We start from the raw sequence: 23,864 nt of genomic DNA on the forward strand, positions 1-23,864 counted from the left end.
AGTCAAGTGGGTTACTTTGTCCTGAATGGTGTCCAGTTTCTTGAGTGCGGTTGGAGCTGCACTCATCCAGACAAGTAGGGAGTATTCCATCACACTTCTGTGAGAAGCTGGACAGGATTTGAGAAGTCAGGAGGAGAGTCACTTGCTGTAAGATTCTTAGCCTCTGCTGAGGTAGCCATTGTTATTTTTGTGGCTAGTCCAGTTCACTTTCTGGTCAATTGTAACACCCTGGGTGTTGATAGTGTGGGATTACCATTGAATGTCAAAAGGTGATGGTTAGATTCGCTCTTACTGTAGATAGTCATTGTCATTTATAAACCCCACCCTGGTTATTGTCCAGAACTTGTTGCGTTTGGGGCATGAGCTACTTCAGTATTTGAGGAATTGTGAATGTTGTTGAACATAGTCATTAGCAAACATCGCCGCTTCTGACCTTAAGATGGAAGAAAGTCATTAATGAAGCAGCTGAAGATAGTTGTGCCTAGGACACTACACTGAGGAACTTCTGCAGAGATGTCCTATATTTGAGATGACTGACCTCCAACAACCACAACCATCTTCCTTGTGCTTCGCATGACTGCAGCTAGCAGCGAGTTTGCCTCCGATTCCCTTAAGCTCCGATTTTGGTTGATGCCACAGTTGGTTGAATGCAGTCTTGATGTCAAGGCCTGTCACGCTTATCTCACCTGAGAAATTTAGCTAATGAAATGTGAGGCTGGATGAACACAGCAGGCCCAGCAGCATCTCAGGAGCACAAAAGCTGACGTTTCGGGCCTAGACCCTTCATCAGAGAGGGGGATGGGGTGAGGGTTCTGGAATAAATAGGGAGAGAGGGGGAGGCGGACCGAAGATGGAGAGAAAAGAAGATAGGTGGAGAGGAGAGTACAGGTGGGGAGGTAGGGAGGGGATAGGTCAGCCCAGGGAAGACGGACAGGTCAAGGAGGTGGGATGAGGTTGGTAGGTAGGAGATGGAGGTGCGGCTTGGGGTGGGAGGAAGGGATGGGTGAGAGGAAGAACAGGTTAGGGAGACAGAGACAGGTTGGACTGGTTTTGGGATGCAGTGGGTGGAGGGGAAGAGCTGGGCTGGTTGTGTGGTGCAGTGGGGGGAGGGGACGAACTGGGCTGGTTTTGGGATGCAGTGGGAGAAGGGAAGATTTTGAAGCTGGTGAAGTCCACATTGATACCATTGGGCTGCAGGGTTCCCAAGCGGAATATGAGTTGCTGTTCCTGCAACCTTCGGGTGGCATCATTGTGGCACTGCAGGAGGCCCATGATGGACATGTCCTCTACATTGGGGAAACCAAACAGAGGCTTGGGGACCGCTTTGCAGAACACCTCCACTCGGTTCGCAATAAACAACTGCACCTCCCAGTCGCAAACCATTTCCACTCCCCCTCCCATTCTTTAGATGACATGTCCATCATGGGCCTCCTGCAGTGCCACAATGATGCCACCCAAAGGTTGCAGGAACAGCAACTCATATTCCGCTTGGGAACCCTGCAGCCCAATGGTATCAATGTGGACTTCACAAGCTTCAAAATCTCCTCTTCCCCCACTGCATCCCAAAACCAGCCCAGTTCGTCCCCTCCCCCCACTGCACCACACAACCAGCCCAGCTCTTCCCCTCCACCCACTGCATCCCAAAAGCAGTCCAACCTGTCTCTGTCTCCCTAGCCTGTTCTTCCTCTCACCCATCCCTTCCTCCCACCCCAAGCCACACCTCCACCTCCTACCTACCAACCTCATCCCACCTCCTTGACCTGTTCGTCTTCCCTGGACTGACCTATCCCCTCCCTACCTCCCCACCTACACTCTCTCCACCTATCATCTTCTCTCTCCATCTTCGGTCCGCCTCCCCCTCTCTCCCTATTTATTCCAGAACCCTCACCCCATCCCCCTCTCTGATGAAGGGTCTAGGCCCGAAACGTCAGCTTTTATGCTCCTGAGATGCTGCTTGGCCTGCTGTGTTCATCCAGCCTCACATTTTATTATCTTGGAATCCCTCTTGTCTGTTCCTCCATTCAATAAGGTCAAATCTGATTTGCACCTCAAACCCATTTTGTTTTTATTCCTTCAGGTGGTGAGTGTGTTGCTGGCCAGGCCAGCATTTATTGCCCATCCCTAGTTACTTTGGAGAAGGTGAACTGCCTTCTTGAGCTACTGCCACCCTTGCAGCATGCAGACATCCACAATGCTGTTGAGTACAGAGTTAATTTGAGAAGATAAGATACTGAGCTGTCTTTGCTCCATATCCTTTTTCTTGAACACCCAAGCTCAATAACACAATTTAAAAGATGCAGTTTTATCAGAATGCAGATTGTGCTGGAATGGGTTTCCAAATTTCTACAGCCCTTTGTCTAACAAAAAAAGTACTTTCTGATTCTGTTCCTGAATGGCTCAGTTCACTTTGAAGATTATGTTCCATGTTCTTGATTACCCCATCAGCAGAAATAGCTCCCTACATTTAGGCCATCAAATCTTTTTACAGTTGAAACACTGTGATCAGGTCATCCCTCAGCCTTTTTGTATTAATATCTTTCCTATAGTCTACAGATTAAATAAGAAGTAAAGATAGTCATTTTAATTCCAAGGAATTGTGGGAGTTTATGCCCATTGTGGAATAGTAAAGAAAAGCTAATGGGTGAGCAGGACTCGATGCAGAATAGAATACAGTTAGTGGACATTTAATAAGTGGCCGATGGAAATACAGCCATGCAAGCATGGCATAGTCTTCAGTGTCATTATATTGGACCTGTGCAATGTGTTTTAGACCTGTAATCATGTTACCAAAGTTGAAATCAAGCAGTGGCAAAAGTGACTATTACACAGCAGCTTGTGCACACTTTTGTTTTACAGAAATGTACATTCTTTGAAAATGTGTTAACATGTAAGATTAAGCATTTGAGGAAGATGTAATCTGTTGTTTGTCAGGAAGTCATAAATTTTATTGTTTGTGATTCAGATTATAATTATGGGCCTTTACCTTGGTTAGTCAATTTAAATAACCTTTCTAAATGTGTCATACAATGTGGCAGCATGAAGTTTATAAGGGGTTAAGTTAAAGAAATCATTGGACTTAATGTGAGCAATCAAGAGCTCTCAATAATTTCCTGTTGCTTCAACAATTAATTTTCTTTTCCTTTTCCTTCTGCTGAAGACATTAACTCTGTGACATTCCATTGTTTTACATCTTTAGCTAAATGACTCCTTCATGTGGACACCTTATGGCAACTTATTTGAATGTGAATAAAAATTATAGCTTAGCGTGATCATGTCTTTTTGACTACTAGAGAGAGCCACTAAAAGGCAAGCGGGGTCACAGTTCTTGTCTTACTCTTGTCTTGTTCTTCCTACCCTAATGATGCTGAAACCAAGTGTCACTTGCTCACTACTCTGGCTGAGATCAGCTGATAGTACAGATCAAATATCTGCAATCTTCCTGGTTTGTGTGACTTAACAATTTATAAGCGACTTGTTGAACTCTAGTCCAGCACAGTGTGTGTGGTATGATGCCTATGACACAGACATGGAATGTTCGATTTGCTCATTCTAATGGCAGGGATCTTCTTGTTCCAGATTTGACTGTCCATTGAAGATGGAGAGCACATATGAAGTTATCCTAAACACTCAATTGAAGCAGGTCAGTATACACAGAATTTACCATTGCAACATAACAGCAGACAGATGTCAACAGACAACAGCAGGCTCACATGGCACATGTTTCACATTGGGTTCAGAATTACATGTATTTAAAAAAAGGCTTAATTTTTTTTATTTACAATTACGATGTTTTTAAGAATATCATTTTGGGACTGAGGTTTAAATTCAAGGTAAACAAAAGAGGTTATATGATCTGTTCTGCAATCTGCTTATTGTTTTACTTGGATGGTTTGTTTGTTGGCAATTGAAGGATAGCTCAAATTGTTTCACTGAGAAGAAGGTGCAATTTCTTCCTAACCTAACATTTGGTGATCATGGCTGGACTGTGAATTTCTCACTCTACCAAAAAGCTGTAATAAGTACACCAAATCCTCAGTTAGATTTGTAATTGTATTTCTGAAAATTGCAACTTTAGGGGGTTTTCCCAGGTAATCAGGAAAAAACTGAAAGGTTTACAATCTTGATATATCATTATCTCTGATATTTATATTTCACCTTTTCTCCTCTCCTTATCTGAAGATGCAAACACTTGCTGGTGTGCCATTCCACTGGTGCTGGCTTCCCTCAGTGTTGTCCCCAGGTTCATACTCCTCAAACTGCAGCAATTCTGTTCACGTTTGGAGGATGACTTGCACGCTGAGATTTGTAGTGGAATACTGGGAACAAAGACAAAATGCTGATTCATACTTGCCTTTTTTTTTGATAGACAAGCGCTTATTTGATACTGAATAAAACATGCGCTGCAATGCACTACTCCATGGCATGAAACGCACTGTCAATTTCAGTTTGGATATGTTGTTACTAGCCTTGATATTAAAGCACATTCCGCTCTTGATACCAGGATTTCACTGCATAACTTTAAATGTTGCAGTAAGGCACATTCTAACATGAGCGCAGGGAGAAGAAATAGCTTTTAACCTTTCCAACTGACCTTTTGATATCAGTGCTTTTCTGCAAGTTACTTGTTTCTTTCAATTGTTTGCTTGTGCATTTCCATTCATTTAGTTTCAATTTTAAAGATACACACTGGCATTAAAAACATTTCCCCTTGCATTGGTCTCTTTAATCTCGAGATATTAGCACTCACTTCTCTTATTGCAGTACAAAACAGAATTGGAAATGTCTGATTTTGAATTGTGCCACAATAAGAAAGTTATTGATACAGTAACAAATTATTGGAACGTTTCTGCTCCAGTCCCAGGAATGCAGATCACTATGTTCTTAACTCATTACAGAACAAGTGCAAGAAAGTACCAGATATATTTAAATAAGTACGTAGTGAAAGATCAAAGAAAAGTGCAGGCTGAATAAAATAACCCAACTAATTGCATTGGCACTGTTGATGTTGGCACTGTTGGGTAAAATTTCTGCCCAATATATAGGCCTGGTTAGTATTGGTAGTCAACTTAATCTTAATCTATCCTGATATAGACATCAGCTAGCAGCCACAAATACATTCTTTTCTCCAAGATTAAAAGCTAAAACTCCAACTTTCTTTTGCACTATCAAGGTTGTTTAAAAATTAACCCAATACAGAGTGAGCAATGATCCAAAATTCAGTTCTCATTTTTCTTTAGCATTATGATTGCTCCTAATGTCCTAATGTTATTCCTGAATAAGTCAGACCCTAAATTAAAACTGATTGGATAGATCCAATTTTGCATTTTTGGTTTTAACTATGCAGTCTGTCATTGAAACTTAAACATAATGTTGCAGATTTGTTTTCAACAATAAAACTGAAGTTTCCCATGTAAAGGAAATTAAGATAAAATAGAAACAATATAAATTTTTACCTATAAGAGACATTTAAAGATTTTGAAACACTGAGTAAAAATATTATTCCATTAATCCCAAAAGCACCCCTTTACAATAACTCAGCAGAGAATTTCGTACTGTATCATTTCATTATAAAGGATTGCTTAGCTCACTTGTTTGGATGAGCTGGATGACTTGTTTGTGACGTAGAGTGTCACCAACAACATGCATTCAATTCCCACACCAGCTGAGCATACCATGGAAGACTTTCCTTCTCAACTTTCCCATTGCCTGAGGGGTGGTGACCCTCAGGTTAAACCAACACCACTCATCTCCCTCTAAAGAGGATTAAGCCCTATGATCTGGTGGGCCATATGGTGTGCGACGCTATCTTGTGGAACTTAATTTAAATGTGATTTTAAATTTGAGAATCTGATAGCATCTTCTTGGAGTTTTCATACTAAAATTTCTCAAGTTCAAATAATCCTTTTAAGGTTGAAACAACCCTTCTGTTCTGAACCTTTGCTAAACTCCTTACACTGAGATATTCTAACTCCCTTTCTTAGGAGAAACTGCTTTGCATATCTAACTTCAGCCAAAAGCCCCACAGAATTGCTCAAACTGAATTTAAATAGAAATCTTCTTATTCAGCCTAAGGATATATCCTCAAGTCAAAAGAGAGAGAATCAGTTCCTTCTAACTGGAGCCTAATGCACAACTATTTACCTTGTTTGCTGCTAAACTTTTCCAATCTACGTACAGACTACTCCCTGAGAAGTCTTTCTCTCAAGAAGCGTTTTAAAAGAAATCACCACATTTACGCACGTTTACTAGATAATCATTACATCCCTTCTGAAACACAAAAAATCTATTTGCCACTAGTTCAAATTCCATAATCCAAACACATAATTAAATGATATTAAATTATATGTAGTCATACACTTTATGCCAAATTAGTTAAACACTAATTTAGTTATAAACTAAACCATCAGGAGGTGCTCTACATTAAGAAGGCTTAATGGCACATGCCAGTTGATGTGTAGAAGGATCTTCTTTGTATTGATGGACATAGAATGGTTACAGTGCATATGAAAATTATTAAGCTCATTAAGTTTTGCAAGACTCATTTTCTTATTCCCCCACACCCACCACTCTTTCCTTGTACATGTGTTCCCTTCAGAAAACTGTCCAATTTTATTATGAAAGGCATGATTATTATCTGCTTAGTGGCATCAGACTCTCATTGCATTACTTATCCTAAGCACATGCTGTGTAAAGCATTTTCTTCTCCTATTGCTGTTGTTTCTTTTGCCAACCACATTATGGTTTTCCACTTTCCACCAACAGCTTATCTTAATCCTCTCTCTCTTGATTTTTTGAACACCTCCATCAAATCTCTGCTCAATTTTCTCCTCTTTCTGACAATCTGACATGTAACTGAAGTTCCTGGAACCATTCTTCTAACTTGTTTCTGCATCCTCTCTTGCACTTGCATAATTTTGTTAAATTGTGAAGTCCATGATTGAACAATACTCCATTAGAGGTTCTGTCTGTCTTTTGTAAAGATTCACTATAATTTACTTTGTTTTGTACTCTGTCACAATATTTATAAAACCTAAAATAAATGAAAGCTGTTGAAAAGCAGGGATTTGAACCCAAGTTGAACAAATTAACTTATACATAATAGAACTGAAATACTGTGGATGCTGTAAATCTGAAACATACACTGACAGTGCTGGAGAAACTCAGCACACATGACAGCAGTTGTGGAGAGAACAATCAAATTAACAAAAATTTTGAGTCCCGTATGACTCTTTGTCAGAACCTAAGCGTCACACAGGACTCAAAATGTTAATTCATGCATAAAACTGCTAACAACATAGGGAATTAAGAAAATGAACACCGGTACCAGTTACAAACTCTATATGTTTTAATTAATTTGAGACTATGATCTGAATGAATTTTATAAAACTACATTTCATATAGAAGTTTTCAAAGCTATTTTTAATCCACACAGGATTTCTCTATGCAGTTCTGAGGAAGGGTCACCAGACCCGAAACGTTAACTCTATTTTTTCCTTCACAGATGCTACCAGGCTTGCTTAGCTTTTTCAGCAACATTGGTTTTGCTTTCTACATGCTAAACTGGGTTCACAAACCTGCCTCATATGGTCAGGTGCCCATAGCAGTGATTTTTAGTTGGTATTGTCCCTTTTTTCAAAATGTTGCTTTAGTCCATAGGATTTTAGTCGCATTTTCATTAGGATCATAACTACTTTCTGAAACTCAGCACTTCGTAATGAACCAGCAGCATTTTGGACAAGAATCTGGTGTCTAAAATACAGCAATATTTGAAAGCGATAATGGACTTGGTTGTTGTCTTTGCTTTGCTATTCCTTTCTCTTCCTCATTGCTTCATATAGCTATCTCTTTTTGAACCCTTTCATCTTCTTGCTTTCCATTGTGTGCAGAAGCCCCTACTATGAACATCCTGGGGGTTACCATTGACCAGAAGTAGGGCAGAAAGCAGTTCTACAAATGCTGTGGCTACAACAAGTCAGACAAGGATCACTTTCTGTTTCCCAAGTGCCTGTCCACCAACTACAAGACACAAGTCAGGAGTGTGATGGGATACACTCTATTTGCCTGAATGAGTGCAGCTCCAACAACACTCAGAAGGCTTGACACCATCCAGGGCAAAACATCCCATGCACCACCGTCAGCATTAACTCTCTTCACCACCAGCATGCAGTGACTGGAACGTGTACCATCACAAGGTGCAGAGTAGTAATTCCGAGGCTCCTTTGACAGCCCTTGTGAAATCAATGAATTCTACAATCTAGAAAATCAAAGGCAGAAAGTGCAAAGGAATACTACCACTTGCAAGTTCCTTCCAAGCCCCACAGTGTTCTGACTTGGAACTACATTGCCATTTCTTTAATGTGGTTGGGCCAAAGTCCTTTAACTCCCTTCCTACAGCACTCTGGTGCCCCTAATCCTAATGGCTCAAGAGGGCAGCTCACCACCACGAGATTCTCCAAGGAAATTAGGGGTGGGCAATTAATGTTTAGCCCAATGACACCCATGTCTTGTGTAAAAATAAAAGAACAATGTAAGCCTGAGTCTCTCTTTAATTCTTGCAGCACGAGTACCGTCAGCTGTATGGTGTGACCACATAAAGCATAGTCAGTATTTTGCTGGCCGTCTGAAAACTATGGTTATGTTGCAAGTTCGTACGTGATTAACAAGCAAAATAGAGAAGTTGTTGTGTCAACAATTGGTCAAGTTTCTATCATGTGAATATGTCATCAAATGCATGGTTCACACAACTAGCTAATTAAGTAAAAAAACCATAAGTGTACTGAGAATCTCATTGTACTTTTTCCTCTTTTACATGGAACATGTTTAACTATCAAGGTAGTCTACCATTTTTTGTTCCATCTGGGACTGAGGTAGCCAATTTCATATTCTTGCAGAAAACAAGAGTACAGCATCATCAAGTCTTTCATTCTCAAAGTTCTCACTCATGTAGAGTAAATACTCTGTTACTATAGTGATTAATAATGGAAGATGCACAGGAGGAAGGGGACAGAAGAAAATAACCTATTCAGCTCTCTGTATTGGAACCTGAAGTGCTGTTAAAGTACTCATTGATAATTTGACTAAATTGTGACAAACAAAAGATTCTTTGGCAGAACAAAAGTTATTACTCGCAAAATATGACAATACACAGCACCTTTAATGTGAGTACTGTCCCATGGTATTTAACAGAGGCAAAATTGAAGATAAATGAATGCAAAGACAAAATGCTATGTGCTGTTTGTTGTACAACCTGCTCAGCCACAAGCTTCCTGTGCCATTCTATGTTTTCATTCTAGTTCTAGCTACCCATCTGATTGCATTTACCCCAAAACATAGAGCTGATATGGAGAGTTATATTGCATAGAGGGGTGTGAGCTTCTGCATGAGTAGAGTTTGAACTGAAGAAACTCCTGTTTCTTTTAAAATATTGGAGTATTGAAAATCTGACCTAATTTTGAGGAGGATATAAGAGGAGAACGTTAATTCATGTACACCCCCCACAATCCACTTGGCTTCTGCTGTGTTTGGAGAGGTGATCACTGAGGAATATTATAGTTAGACTATTAATCCAGGAACTCAGCTAATGTTCTGGGGACCTGGGTTCAAATCCTGTCACAGCAGATGGTGGAATTTGAATTCAATAAAATGTATCTGGAATGAAGAATGTCCTGGTGACCGTGAAATCATTGTAGATTGTCAGAAAAATTCATCTGTTTCACTAATATCCTTCAGGGAAGGAAATTTTCCATCCTCACCTCGGCTGTCCTACGTGCAGTTGATTTGCAATTTCCCTCTTAAAATGGTGTAGCAAGCCACTCGGTTTTATCAATTGCTATGATGTCTCAGAAATGAAAAGGGATGGACCACCCAGTAGTGACCTACGCACCATGAAGACAATGGTAGAAACAGCCCCGTTGACCCTGCAAAAATCCTGCTTACTAACATTTCGGACCTGGTACCAAAATTGGGAGAGCTGTCTCACAGACTAGTCAAGGAACAACCTGACATTGTCCTACTCATCGAATCATACCTTACAGACAATATCCCAGACACCACATCACCATCCCTGGATATGTCCTGTCCCAACAGCAGGACAGATCCAGTAGAAGTGGTGGCACAGTTGTATTCAGCCAGGAGGGAGTTGCCCTGGAGTCCTCAACATTGACTGCAGATCCCATGAAGTCTTGTGGCTTCCGGTTAAACATGGGCCATGTACTGCCCTCTGAGTTGATGATTTGATACTCCTCCATATTGCACAACATTTAAAGAAAACACTGAGAGTGGCAAGGGTGCAAAATATATTCTGGGTTGGGGATTTCAATGTCCACCACCAAGAGAGGCTTGGCAACAAAATTACTGATCGAGCTGGTCAGATCCTGAAGTACATAGCTACTAGACTATTTCTGCAGCAGGTGGTGAGGGAACCGACAAGAGGGAAAAATATACTTGACGTCATCCTTATCAGTCTGGTGGCCGCAGGTGCGTCTGTCCTTGACAGGATCAGTAAGAATGACCACCACACAGTCCTTGTGGAATGAAATCCCACCTTCACTTTGAAAGTAAGCTCCAATGTGTTATGTGGCATTATCACCATGCTAACTGGGACAGACTTTGAACAGATCTAGCAACTCAAGACTGGACACCCATGAGGCATTGTGGGCCATCAACGGCACTAGAATTGTACTCCAGCACAATCTGCAATCTCATTGCCTACCATAGCCCCCAGTCAAGCATTATTCCCAAGCTAGGGAATCAGTCCTGGTTCAGTAGCGTGAAGGAAGGTATGCCTGGTGCAGCACCAGGGTAACTAAAAATGAGATGTCAAGCTGGTGAAACTTCCAAACATGACTATTGAGTGCCAAACAGCAAAAGCAGCAAGTGATAGACAGAGCTGTGTGATTCCATTATGAACAGATCAGATCTAAGCTCTGCAGTCCTGCCACTTCCAGTCATAAATGGTGGAGGACAGTTAAATAACTTGCCGGAGGAGAGGATCCACAAATATTCCCATTCTCAATGATGGAAGAGCACAGCACATCAGTGTAAAGGATAAATCTGAAGCATTCACAGCATCATCAACCAGAAGTACCGAGTATATGATCCATCTCACCCTTCTTGAATGAATAAATGATTTATTTATAGAGTCATGTAGCATGGAAACAGACCCTTCCATCCAACTAGTCCACATTGACGATGTTTGTGTACTTAACCAGACCCACATATCCTTCTAAACCTATTTCCTATTCAGGTACTTATCCAAATAATTTTTAAATTTCGTAACTGTATCTGAATCCACCACTTCATCTGGCAGTTCATTCCACACACGAACCACTCTGTGTGTAAAAAAATGTTGCCCCTCATGTCTTTTTTAAATCTTTCTCCACTCAGCTTAAAAGACCCTTGCTATTAACTTATGTACACATTCGCGATCCTTCAGATACTGAAGGAGTCCACGTTCAAATGCAACAAAGCCTGGACAAATCCAGACTTGGGATGACAAAAGGCAAGTAACATTTGTGCTGCACAAATGCCTATCACCAATAGGAGACAATCTAACAACTGCCCCATGATATTCAATGGTGTTTTTGCCACTAAATCCCTCACTATTAATATCCTGGGGGTTACTATTGATTCAACTCAAATGGACTTGACACCAACACAGTGGCTGCAAGTGAATGACACCCTTCCTGACTCCGCAAAGTCTGTCCATCATCTACATGTCTCATGTCAGGAGTGTGATGGGATACTCCCCACTTGCCTTGGTGACTGCAGCTCCAACAACACTCAAGAAGCTTGACACCATCCAGAACAAAGCAGTCTGCTAGATCAGCACCTCATCCACAAACATTCATTCCCTCTACCACCAATGCTCATTAGCAGCAGTGTATACTATCTACAATATGCATGGCAAAAATTCACCAAAGTCCCTCATACAGCAGCTTTCAAACCCATGACCACTTCCATCTAGAAGGACTAAGGTAGCAGATACATGAATACACCACGATCTGCAAGTTCCCCTCCAAGCCACTCACCATCCTGATTTGGAAATACATCGCCATTCCTTCACTTTTGCTTGGTTAATATCCTCGAATTCTGTCCCTAACAGCATTGGGTAGGAGTTGGGGGTTGGTGGTTAATCCATAGTAAGTGGACTGCAATGGTTCGAGAAGACAGCTCACCACCACCTTTTCAAGGGCAACTAGAGACAGGCAATAAGTGCTGGCCAGCCGGCGATACCCACATCCCATGAATGAATTTTAGAACATAGAACATAGAAAAGTACAGCACAGTACAGGCCCTTCAGCCCACAATGTTGTGCGGTGGAATAATCCTAATCCAAAAATAAAATAACCTAACCTACATTCCCCTCAATTCACTGCTGTCCATGTCCAGCAGTCGCTTAAATGTCACTAATGACTCTGCTTCTACAACTTCCACTGGCAAAGGGTGAAGAACCTCCCTCTGACGTCTCCTCTATACCTTCCTCCTAACACCTTAAAACTATGACCGCTTGTGGCAGTCAATTCTGCCCTGGGGAAAAGTCTCTGGCTATCAACTGTATCCATGCCTCTCATTACCTTGTACACTTCGATCAGGTCACCTCTCTTCCTTCTTCTCTCCAGAGAGAAATTTTAAAGAATTGTTGTATCTAATACGGAGATGTTGAGTAAAGGTTGCGTCCATGTATCAGGGATGTTCTGCTTGGGTTCTAACATGTTCCTTCTTGTAGTGGAATTAAGCAACATTGGCAATCCGGCAACCCTGCAGCCCATACTGAATATGATCAAAATGCTTGCAATGTTTGACAATCTGAACATAGGGTTGTATTATATCAGAAATTATAAGCTCATTCCTTCAGTTTAACCTCTCATTCTCTCAAGGCACAAAATCAGACTGATTCCAGATGACGTGCTATTAAGGCAACAGGACCAAACACCTAACATGGAATCTCATGCCTCAATAACCACCCCCGCCATGTGCACTCCCCTCTCTTGACTAAGAGTGGCCATGGTCGTTCACTGAACATCATTATAAAGTGAAACAATCTGTGTTATATATGTACAGTGTTATAAGTTCCAACCAAATGAGGAGTGGGTAATAGGCTCTTTTCAAATTACTCAGTTGACTGCAACAAAGATCTGTGTTCATTTTAACAATAAAGCTCTGCATGTTTCTAATGGGAACAAAAAGGTAGTTATCCAATGTATAAAGTATTATATGAGGCCAACCTCATGGTTTCCTTGAGTGAAAGAAAGAGCAATTTTAGTATCTGCATCTCCAAGAAAAATAATAAAGGTGCAAAGTATGTATACATAGTACAAAATTAAATAGAGTTGTTATTGAATACAAAAGGAAGATGAAAGGATTTTGCAGTGTAAAATCCTTAAGGTGCTTTTGTGAAAGGTTTTAATCTATAACCATAGCTCTTTAACTTATGTCTTGTATCTGTAGCAGTGATGAATTGTAGTTCTCTTCAAATTCTTGGTGTTTGAATGTTTTTCTTTAATCTGTGTTGTCATCTTTGGTTTGTTCTTTGAGAAGCAGAGAGAGATAGTGAGCTTTCTTCATTCTAGCCGTCACAAATCCATCATTTCTGCTCTGCCAAAAGCAGCTTCTTGAAACACAGCTATAATGGGAACTGCAGATGCTGGAGATTCCAAGATAATAAAATGTGAGGCTGGATGAACACAGCAGGCCAAGCAGCATCTCAGGAGCACTCTGATGAAGGGTCTAGGCCCGAAACGTCAGCTTTTGTGCTCCTGAGATGCTGCTTGGCCTGCTGTGTTCATCCAGCCTCACATTTTATTATCTTGAAACACAGCTGTTTTGTTTATTTCAACGTTTGGGCCCATTGCTTTCAACTTTGAGAATGACAGATGATGTCTTTCATCTCTAAAACATGAAACTTATCGGTTATCAGGAGGTGATGGTTCTTTATACCTGACCAGTTTCACTATTTTCAGTGTCTTTTGATAAATATATTAATGACAGTTCAAGTAATTTTTGTTTATTTCTTTGGTTTCATGAATCTTAACTAACCTTTATGGTCAGCTGATTGATATGATCATTTTAATTCGGTGTATCTTCCTTTGTAAAGGAAATTCACTGGTTTTAAAATTATAATGAAATTCAAAATTCAATAATCCATATTTTAGCACAAACAGGACATAACCCATGCACTGGGAGGGTATGCAATTTTTTAAATACAAACTATTATAACATTCTGCCTCACTCCCACTCAGAAAGTTCTTATAGGAAATGCTTTTAACTGACATGAATATGAAAATATAAATTTCAGTTCCTTTCCGCTCTTCCCCATACCTGATTTATGCTGATACAAAATTTCAGTGATGAGGCATTCCTTTTCCAGAGTCTTCTGTGTTTATTCAAATTTCCAGCACCTACAGTATTATGCTTTTATTGAAAGCTATGTCATTGCTGTCATGATCGCATGATAACCACACGAAAACATGTTGAGAAGGTTAGTGTAAGAACACTAGGTTGGTCTCAAATAGAGTCATAGTGATGTACAGGACAGAAAAAGGCCACCAGCCCATTGTGTCCAGATCAGTCATTAACAACCACCTAACTATTCTAATCCCATTTTCCAGTATTTGGCCCGTAGCTTTGTAAGACTTGGCATCACAAGTGCATATCTAAATGCTTCCCAAATGTAATGATGATATCTGTGTCTACCACCTTTAAAAGAATGGAATTCCAGATTCCCACCACTCTCTAAATGAAAAACCTTCCTTATATCCTGTCTAAACCTCCTGCCCCATCCCTTAAATCTGTGCCTGTTGGTTATTGATCCCTCCACCAAGGTTTCCTCCCATCTGTCCTGTTTATGTCTCTCATAAATTTATACTTCTCAATCATGTCCCCTTTAGTTTTCTCTGATCCAAGGAAAACTACTCCAGTATGTCCAGTCTGTCTTAATATTTGGAGCTTTCCAGTCCAGGGAATATCTTGGTAAATCTTCTCTGCATCCTGTCTAGTGCAATCACATCTCTCTTGTAATGTGGATTCAGAAACTACACACAATTTTCCAGCTGTGGCCTAACCAACATTTTATACAGTTGCAGTGCACATTGCACACTACTGACCCTCTGATCCTCAGTTCTTCCCGGGACCCTACCACTCATTATTATTCTCTTGCCATGTTTGTGCTACCCGAGTGCATCACGCCACATTTATCCAGATTGTATTTCATTTGCCACTGCTGTCAATATCCTCCTGTAATCTAAGGCTATCCTTTTCACTACTGCACCAATTTTTGTATGATCTGCAAATTTATGGTGTAGCAAGCCCATTATAGATTTAAAGTCTGGAATTTTGCAAAAGATCAGTAGGTTGTATATTAATTATCAGTGTTTTTATGAGATTATTAACAAACAAAAGCAGAAATTCCAAAAACAGACTAAGTTCAGCAGTTCTGTCGAATATTTCAGATCATCCCCTTGAGATGGAAAGATTGTCGTCCCTGAAGTTGGTTTATTTTATTGCCAGCCGCTTGTTTTATATAAATGTAACTTTGAGGTTAGGAAATATAAGTTTCAAATTACATATTGAATTTCATGTCTTCCTTTCTTGGTAGTAAGTAATTATACTGGTTTTGTTTCAAACCCTGAGGTCTTTTAACAACGTGTGCATCAATTTCGGCAGTTCTGCAATCTTTTGCTATGTTGTGGTCTCTATCATTCTCAGCTTGCTTTTTGTTCTGGAGCCACCATTTGGCACAGGTTTGAAAAGTAAACCATATCGCATCTTTGTTCACTGAAATGCAGTTTCAGTTTGTGGGAAAATGAAAACTTCGGTGTTTTAGGTATTCCAAACTTGGCAGCCCTGCCCTGGACCACGTGATAAGATTAATAAACACAGGTATCTTATACTTGCACAAAAGGCTTAAATCTCAAATAAAATATTGGAATTTACACATTGAAAATTTACCATTTTCAAGACATACAATAGAAGTCTTATTTTACTCCATTGCCTGTCTTCAGTTTAATATGACACATCTGTGTCATTTTATGTAATTTCGAAATTTCACTTTCCTTTTGACTTGTGGACTGGGTGGTTGTGAATGTCAGCAATTATCGTATCTGAATGTTTGTTTCTTGCTACTCCCTAGCCATGTGACTGTGCACAGCTGTATAAAAGTATTAGCATAAAAACGTGTGATTTTTGGAATGCCTCAAAGAAAGAACACAAGGTAGCGGGTTAGAGTGGTGAAGGTAACATATTCCAGAGCTGGGAAACCAACACAATGGTATAGAAAAATTCAAATTGGAATGTGCATGAACCAGAATCTTAGGAGTACAGGTAACTTTAACAGCTGAATGGCTGCTGAGAATTACAGAGAAAAGCAGGGCAAGACTGTGGAGGGATTTGAAAACAGGGATGAGAATCCTTAAATCAAGATTGTTTGAATGTTTCATGACCCTGGATCACAAACACACATATCAAACTCTGATGAAGGGTCTAGGCCCGAAACGTCAGCTTTTGTGCTCCTGAGATGCTGCTGGGCCTTCTGTGTTCATCCAGCCTCACATTTTATTATTTTAAATTCGAGTATGTGCTTTTTAATAGAGGACTAATAGAGCCAAAATTACTATCACTATAAATCCAGTGGCTGTCCGGAGAGCGAATTCTGGAATGTCACATCTGCAGGTGTTGGAACCTGCTAAGGGTGAAATGCACTATAATCCGATCTGGAGTCCCCTGTGAATTTCTCACACTGTGAACATGATGATTAAAAAAATTACAGCGGTTTGAGCAAGTCATCTGTTGTGTTTTCCCATTCAACAATGCAAATGGGCAGAGGTCAAAAGCTAACTTCACCCTAGGATTATATGTGTCGGTAGCCTGACTTCATGGTGTGTGAGCTAGCATGCTATGAAGATCACAAGTTTGAATACAGACATTAAAACACCCCTACACTACAGGGGAAATAAAGGGAGATAGCTGGGTGCTGCCAGCCACTTACTGTTGAAAGGTATCTTAATGGACATTAGCGCTGGAGACACTGACATAGAGAGAGAGGAGTGAGGCCCTAGAAAAATTGAATGCAAGGATGAGAACTTTAACATTGAGGCACTATTTAACCGGATGGTATTAGAACCGGGATTCAGTGAAATTCCGTATCCTACCTTTGCCCATTGAAGTAAATCGAGGTACTGCTTTTAGAAAATAAAAACCGAAAGAACTGCAGATGCTGTGAATCAGGAGCAAAAACAGAAGTTGCTGGAAAAGCTGAGCAGTCTGGCAGCATCTGTGAAGACAGAAATAGAGTTAACTTAAGTGTCAGAGATAGTAGGAACTGCAGATGCTGGAGAATCTGTGATAACAAGGTGTCGAGCTGGATGAACACAGCAGGCCAAGCAGCATCAGAGGAGCAGGAAGGCTGACGTTTCGGGGTCACCGGACCCAAAGGGTTAACTCTAATTTTTTTCTTCACAGATGCTGTTGGACCTGCTGAGCGTTTCCAGCAACTTCTGTTTTCGTTACTACTTTTAGAAATAATATTCTCCTGGAATCCAAAGAGTTAGTCATTCTGTTGAGCCTGTAGTCTTTAATTGCACAGTTGTTTTCATCACGTCTTTATTTCCGTTTTTTCTAAGGAATGATTTGCCTCTATTCTTTATTTTTCTGCAAAGCAAATCTTATTTCAGGATGACCTGTTATATGGAATTCCATGCCCTGATCACAATCTGTTATAGGTTGTTAGAGATTAGGATTATCCTCTTGGACAAGTTGATCAGTGATAGACATGAGCATAAAAAGATGCTCGCCCTATGATGTACAGCACCCCAAAGCTATTGCGTAGCACATTCAGAATTTATTGTGCAAGAGTATTCCAGTTCCATAGCATCACAGGCAAATCATGAAATATGAATTCACTAAAAAACTGGACTTAAAAAGTAAGCCTAATAGTGACCATTACAACAAATGCTGATGATCATACAACCACATCTGATTCCCTAATATCTTTTAGGGAAGGAAACCTGCAGTCCTTATCTGTTCTGGCCTATATGTAACTCCAGCAATATGGTAGACTCTGAATTATTCTCAGTAATGGCACTAGCTAGCTCCTCCATTCGTGTGGTAAATGTGGATAGCCAATAAGTAGTGGCCTAATCAGCAACATCCACATCTCCAGTGAACAAGTAAACAAGAAGGAAATCATTGTGGAGTAATAATGGAATCAAAGATTTAACAATTTGTAACCTGAATCCTCTCCATTACCATAACTGAGATATGAATATGACATGCATTATCCTGCGTTACACTAGCCATTTTCTCTCCTTTCCATCTTTTCGATGCAGAAAGACCCAAAAGAAGCCGTTTCAATTGCTATCTCAGCCCGGGCTCTCTTTGATATGGAAGAAGAGCATGAGTTGTTCTTGACAGAAGGAGAAGAAGAGTTTTTGAACCATCAGATCACCAATGAAAACATACCACTAAAGGAGGGCGTTGTTTCCCCATTCGTCAAGGTAGATTGTAAACTAAACCCTGGGTCTGTCTCCAGCCATTCTGTGAACTATTCATAGCCTTGCATTCGGGCAATTCAGAAGGCATATTGGCAATATTTTACTGTTACGTTTTGAGGTGTGAAATTAATTTAAAGGCTCTTAATTTTCACAATTCTTCAACACATCATTGCCATTCAGTTTCGTGGACCTTCGATTGATTCTTACCCATCCCAATTTCTGCATTACACATGTTGCAGGCCACTCAGATCTCTTCAGTTTGTCAAACAACTTGAATTCCCCTTATGTGAAAAGCCATTATATATGCTCTCAAAACTTTTATCTTCATACCTCAAAACTATCTGTGTATTTGTTGAATGGCAACAATAATTTATGGATGAGTAATCACTTCTGTCCTCCTTGGACCTTATAGTACACTTTAATTTCCTTTATTGCATCTTTCAGGCAATCCAAATGGTAAATAACAAGTTATTGGCAAGAAATCCTGATGAAAAGCAACTCTTTGAAATTATTCTTCTGTCAACTCACAGTGCTGAAGGTGGGGTGAGGATCATTAATAGTGTTAATCATTATGGTGAGTTGGAATATACGATGGATCATATTTGCATTCATTCTTGCATACTTTAAACATATGGGTTAGGAGCAAGAGTAGGCCATCTGACCCCTTGAATTTACTCCATCATTTCATACAATTGTGGCTGGTCTCATTACTCCACATTCCCGCTAACTTTGAATAACTTTTCAAACACCAACTTATAAAGAATCTATTAATCTCTGGCTTAAAAATATTCAAAAATTCTCTTTCCACTGCCTTTTGAGAAAGTGTATTCCAATGACTGTCAACACGTTGTGAGAAAAAATTCTTCTCATCTCTCTGTTAAATGCAAAACACCTTATATTGAAACTTGGACATATAGGACTAAGTTCACCCACAGGAATTAGTAAAATGCTTTCAAAAGTACTCTGTAAGAATGGCACATTCTGAGAACAGAATAGAGAGTAGACTGTATTTATTTTAGCATTATGTAATGTGGCATCGCTTTCTAGCATACCCACATGAAGACTGCAATACTTTTTCAATTGTTCTGCTATTTCCTGTATCACTAGATGTTGCCAGACCTACTGAGTTTCTCCAGTAATTTCTGTTTCAGATTTCAAGCATTGACAGTTATTTTGTTTTATTTCAGTAACTTTTTTTTAAAATGCAATGATCTATTAGCCTCCCCAGCTCTTCAAGTCAAGGTTGTAAAGCTTCAGTAAATACATGTAAACAAAATAAACCTTCAACCTTCTTGGCAGGAAGCCCAAAACAATTCTTAAACAATGAAGCTAAAAATCATATCATCCTCCTCTTGCACATAAAATATAAATGAAATTTAAAGTTATGCATTGTTTTAACAATAATCATGGCTAATTTTAACCAAACTATAAACTGGAAAATTCTGATTGGCAGTATGTATGAAGAGTTCATAGAATGTTTTCAAGATAGTTGCTTGGAGCAGCCAGATTCCAGATTATACTACACTTGGAATTATATAATGTGACGGGATTGATTAATGACCTCAGAACGGTGGCGTCTCTAGGTCCCAGCAGCTCTAATATGTTTTGCACCAGTTTGAAACGGAGAAAAGTGGATCTAAGACTGGTATTTAAAACTTAAATAATGACATTTATCTGAGCTTGAAAGCTGAGCAGTTGAAGTGAATCTGGATATTAGGCTAGGAGATAGATCAGATGAGAAACGTCGCAGACATTTAAATGAGTACTTCAGAATTATCGGAAAAAATACATACCTACTGTAAAGAAGAATTCATCTGTGGTTAACTACAGAAGTTATGGAAAACATCAGACTTGAGGTAAAAGCATATAATTTGCTCAAGGATGAGGGGCAGTCCAGATGATTGGTTAGAATACAAAGAATGACAGAAAATGACTTTAACTTTGATCGGGACAGTAATTCAGAACATGAGAGGAGGCTAGCTAGAAATGTAAAAATAGTTAGCAAAAGTACTTATAGATATTTAACAAAGGAAGGAATAAGTAAGGTGACTGTTGGCCTTTTAGAGGATGAGAATAGTAGATAATAAAGAAACAATGGATGTATTGAATAAATACTTTACTTTGACTTCTCCAAAAAGGATGCAAAATATATCCCAGTAAATCAGTGAATTGAAGGAAAAGAGGAACTTGGTAAAATTATAATCAGGAGGGAAATGGTACTGAGCAAACTGATGGAACAATGGGTTGATAAGCCTCCAGGTCCTGATGGACTTCATTCTAGAGTTTTGATGGAAACAGGAATTGAGTAGTAGATGTTTTTGGTGAATTTTGTTAGGTTCAAGAAGGGTTCCAACAGTTTGGAAAATGGTAGCACATAGAGTTTCTTTCTGTTCAAAAAGGGGTGGAGGCAGAATGCAGGAAATTATTGGCATCTCTCCAGCATCGGCAGTTCCGACTATCTTAACAATTTTAATCCCACTGCGAAGCCTCTTCCAAGGATGCCCACCTTAAAGAAGTTACCCTCCTCCCTCTGGAAAAACCTCAGTGTAACCCTCTCCCACTTGCTAACCCTCTCGTAATCTCTTGGACCCTGAAACTGCTTGACCACGTCCTAAAGCAAACCAGGTACTACAGCCACATTGTCTTTCTGAGCACCTGCCTACAGAACCGGAATCATCCCCAACGGACTATGGTCTACAATTAAGCCTTCCCAATTTAGCCCCAACCACGATGACCACTACATTCAGAACATTGATATCCTACAGAAGCGTTTCTCCCTGCGACTCCTGAAATACACACTCGCAGCAATGCGCCGGCATCTCCTGGCACTGCAATTAAGCCTACCCCAGCTCAGAACCACCTTCTTCTAGACCTGCAAAGGACCTCTCCTGTTTTTTATTCTTCATAAGATCCACAACCTGAACTCACAATTCTACTCGGCTTTATTGGACATTAAAAACCGAAAGTACTTGAAACTTACTGGTGCCTGCCACCCTACCCAGGACCTTCCCCACCATGTTTCCACCGCCTTTGCCCATGTGGCCACCTTCGGAGCACCAATGGTTTCCACGGATGACGTCACATCTGCCGCCGCGCAGTACACCACTTCCAATACAGCCAATGTCATCGACACCACTGCTGATGCCACCGCCTCTGTTTCTGAGGCCAACACAGACATTGAGGATGCCGCTGCCACCGACATCCAAGATTTACCAGCTGATGTTGCTCCACCCACCGCTGACATTGTTCCGCCCACCGCTGACATCGCTCCAACCACCACCTCCACAGCCAGCAGCTCCAGAGGAGACTGTAGCACCTAGCCCTGCCGGGTCATCACCAGCCCCTCAGACCACCTCCCTACTGAGGACGAATGGTCAGTCCTCAGTAAAGGACTCACCTTTGCCCCCCTCCAACCAAACATCAACAAATATAACTCATATTTGGACATTGAGCAGTTTTTCCACTGCCTCTGCCTCCACGCTTACTTCATTACAGTGAGCTCAACTTTCCCTCTACTGACCCCTTCTCCCTTCTCCAACACACCCCCTCCTCCTGGACACCACCCTTAGATCTCATACCCTCCCCAAAAGTCTTCATCTCGAACTGCCATCGAGACATCGATCGCCTCAACCTCTCCACCCCTTCACCCACTCCAACCTCTCCCCCACAGACCGTGCAGTCCTCCGCTCCAATCCCAACCTCACCATAAAACCCGTGGCAAGGGTGGCGCAGTTGTAGTATGGCGCACTGACCTCTACATCGCCGAGGCCAGATGCCAGCTCTCCTCCTATCACCCCCTTGATCATGATCCCACCTCAATCACCAAACCATCATCTCCCAAACCATCCACAACCTCATCACTTCAGGTGACCTCCCACCCACAGCCTCTAACCTCATTATTCCCCAACCCCACACTGCCTGTTTTTATCTCCTTCCCAAAATCCACAAACCTGACTACCCTGGTTGACCCATTGTCCTCGCCTTCTCCTGCACCGCCAAAGTTATCTCCACCTATCTCAAGAGATAGTAGGGACATCTGATGCTGGAGAATCTGAGATAACACGGTGTAGTGCTGGATGAATACAGTAGGCCAAGCAGCATCAGAGGAGCAGGAAAGCTGACATTTCGAGTCGAGATCCTTCCTCAGAAATGAAGAAGGGTCTCCACCTGAGACGTCTGCCATTCTGCTGTTCTGATGCTGCTCCACCTATCTCAACTCAAAATTTCCCCCTTGGTCCAGGAACTCCCTACCTACGTCCGTGACACCACCCATTCGCCTCGTCCAAAACTTCCAATTCCCTGGTCTCCAACACCTCATCTTTGCCATGGATGTCCAGTCCCTATACACCTGCATTCCCCATGCAGATGGCCTAAAGGCCCTCCGCTTCTTCCTGACCCACAGGCCTGACCAATCCCTCTCAACAACTTATCTTTCAATTCCTCCCACTTCCTACAGACCGAGGGGTTGGCCATGGGTACCCGTATGAGCCCACGCTATGCCTACCTCTTTGTAGGATGCATGGAACAATCCCTCTTCCAAAGCTACACTGGCCCTATCCCTCACCTATTCCTCTGTTACAGTGATGACTGTATTGGTGCCAGCTCATGCTTCCACGAGGAGCTCGCACAGTTCATCCACTTCACCAACACCTTCCACTCCAACTTTAAGTTCACCTGGGCCGTCTCTGATACCCCTCTCACCTTCCTGGACCTCTCTTCCTCTATCTCTGACATCTACCTGGAAACCGATATCCATTTCAAGTATACCGACTCCCACAGCTACCTAGAATACACCTCATCTCAACCACCTTCCTGAAAAAATGCCTTTCCCTATACCCTATTCCCAATTCCTTTGCCTCTGCTGTATCTACTCCCAAGCTGAGGCATTTACTCCTGGACACCACAACTTCTCCTCCACAGTGGTCAAAAATGCCATCGACCGTGCCTCTCGCACTTCCCATAACTCATCCCTCATATCCCCTACCCGCAATAACAACCAAAACAGAATTCCCCTCATTCTCACATATCACCCCACCAACCTCTGAATCCAATGCATCATCCTCTGACTTCCACCATCTGCAATCTGACCCCACTACCAAACACATTTTTCCCTCCCCACCCTTATCTGCTTTCCAGAGGGACCACTCTCTCCGTGACTCCCTTGACCGCTCTGCACTCCCCTCCAGCCCCACCACACCCAGCACTTTTCCCTGCAACCGCAAGAAGTACTACACCTGCCCCCACACCTCACCCCCATCCCAGGCCGTAAGAAGGCGTTCCACATCAAACAGATGTTCACCTGCACATCTGCAAATGTGGTATACTGTATCCGCTGTTCCCGTTGTGGCCTCCTCCGTATTGGGGAAACCAAGTTGA

At 41.3% G+C, this 23,864-nt stretch overlaps 1 protein-coding gene across 4 annotated transcripts in view; it reads left to right on the forward strand.

The window, feature by feature from the left end:
- LOC125459546 (cytosolic 5'-nucleotidase 1A) overlaps positions 1-23,864 on the forward strand; it is a 69,548-nt gene that overhangs the window by 26,194 nt on the left and 19,490 nt on the right. For all 4 annotated transcript variants that reach the window (XM_048546115.2, XM_048546112.2, XM_059652021.1 and 1 more), the window contains 3 exons: positions 3,577-3,640; positions 18,324-18,491; positions 18,933-19,062. In XM_048546115.2, the coding sequence (XP_048402072.1) occupies positions 3,596-3,640; positions 18,324-18,491; positions 18,933-19,062 (343 nt within the window). In that variant the 5' untranslated portion in view covers positions 3,577-3,595. The remainder of the gene's footprint in view (positions 1-3,576; positions 3,641-18,323; positions 18,492-18,932; positions 19,063-23,864) is intronic.

Source organism: Stegostoma tigrinum, chromosome 17 (assembly GCF_030684315.1).
Source record: "Stegostoma tigrinum isolate sSteTig4 chromosome 17, sSteTig4.hap1, whole genome shotgun sequence".
NCBI lineage: Eukaryota > Metazoa > Chordata > Chondrichthyes > Orectolobiformes > Stegostomatidae > Stegostoma > Stegostoma tigrinum.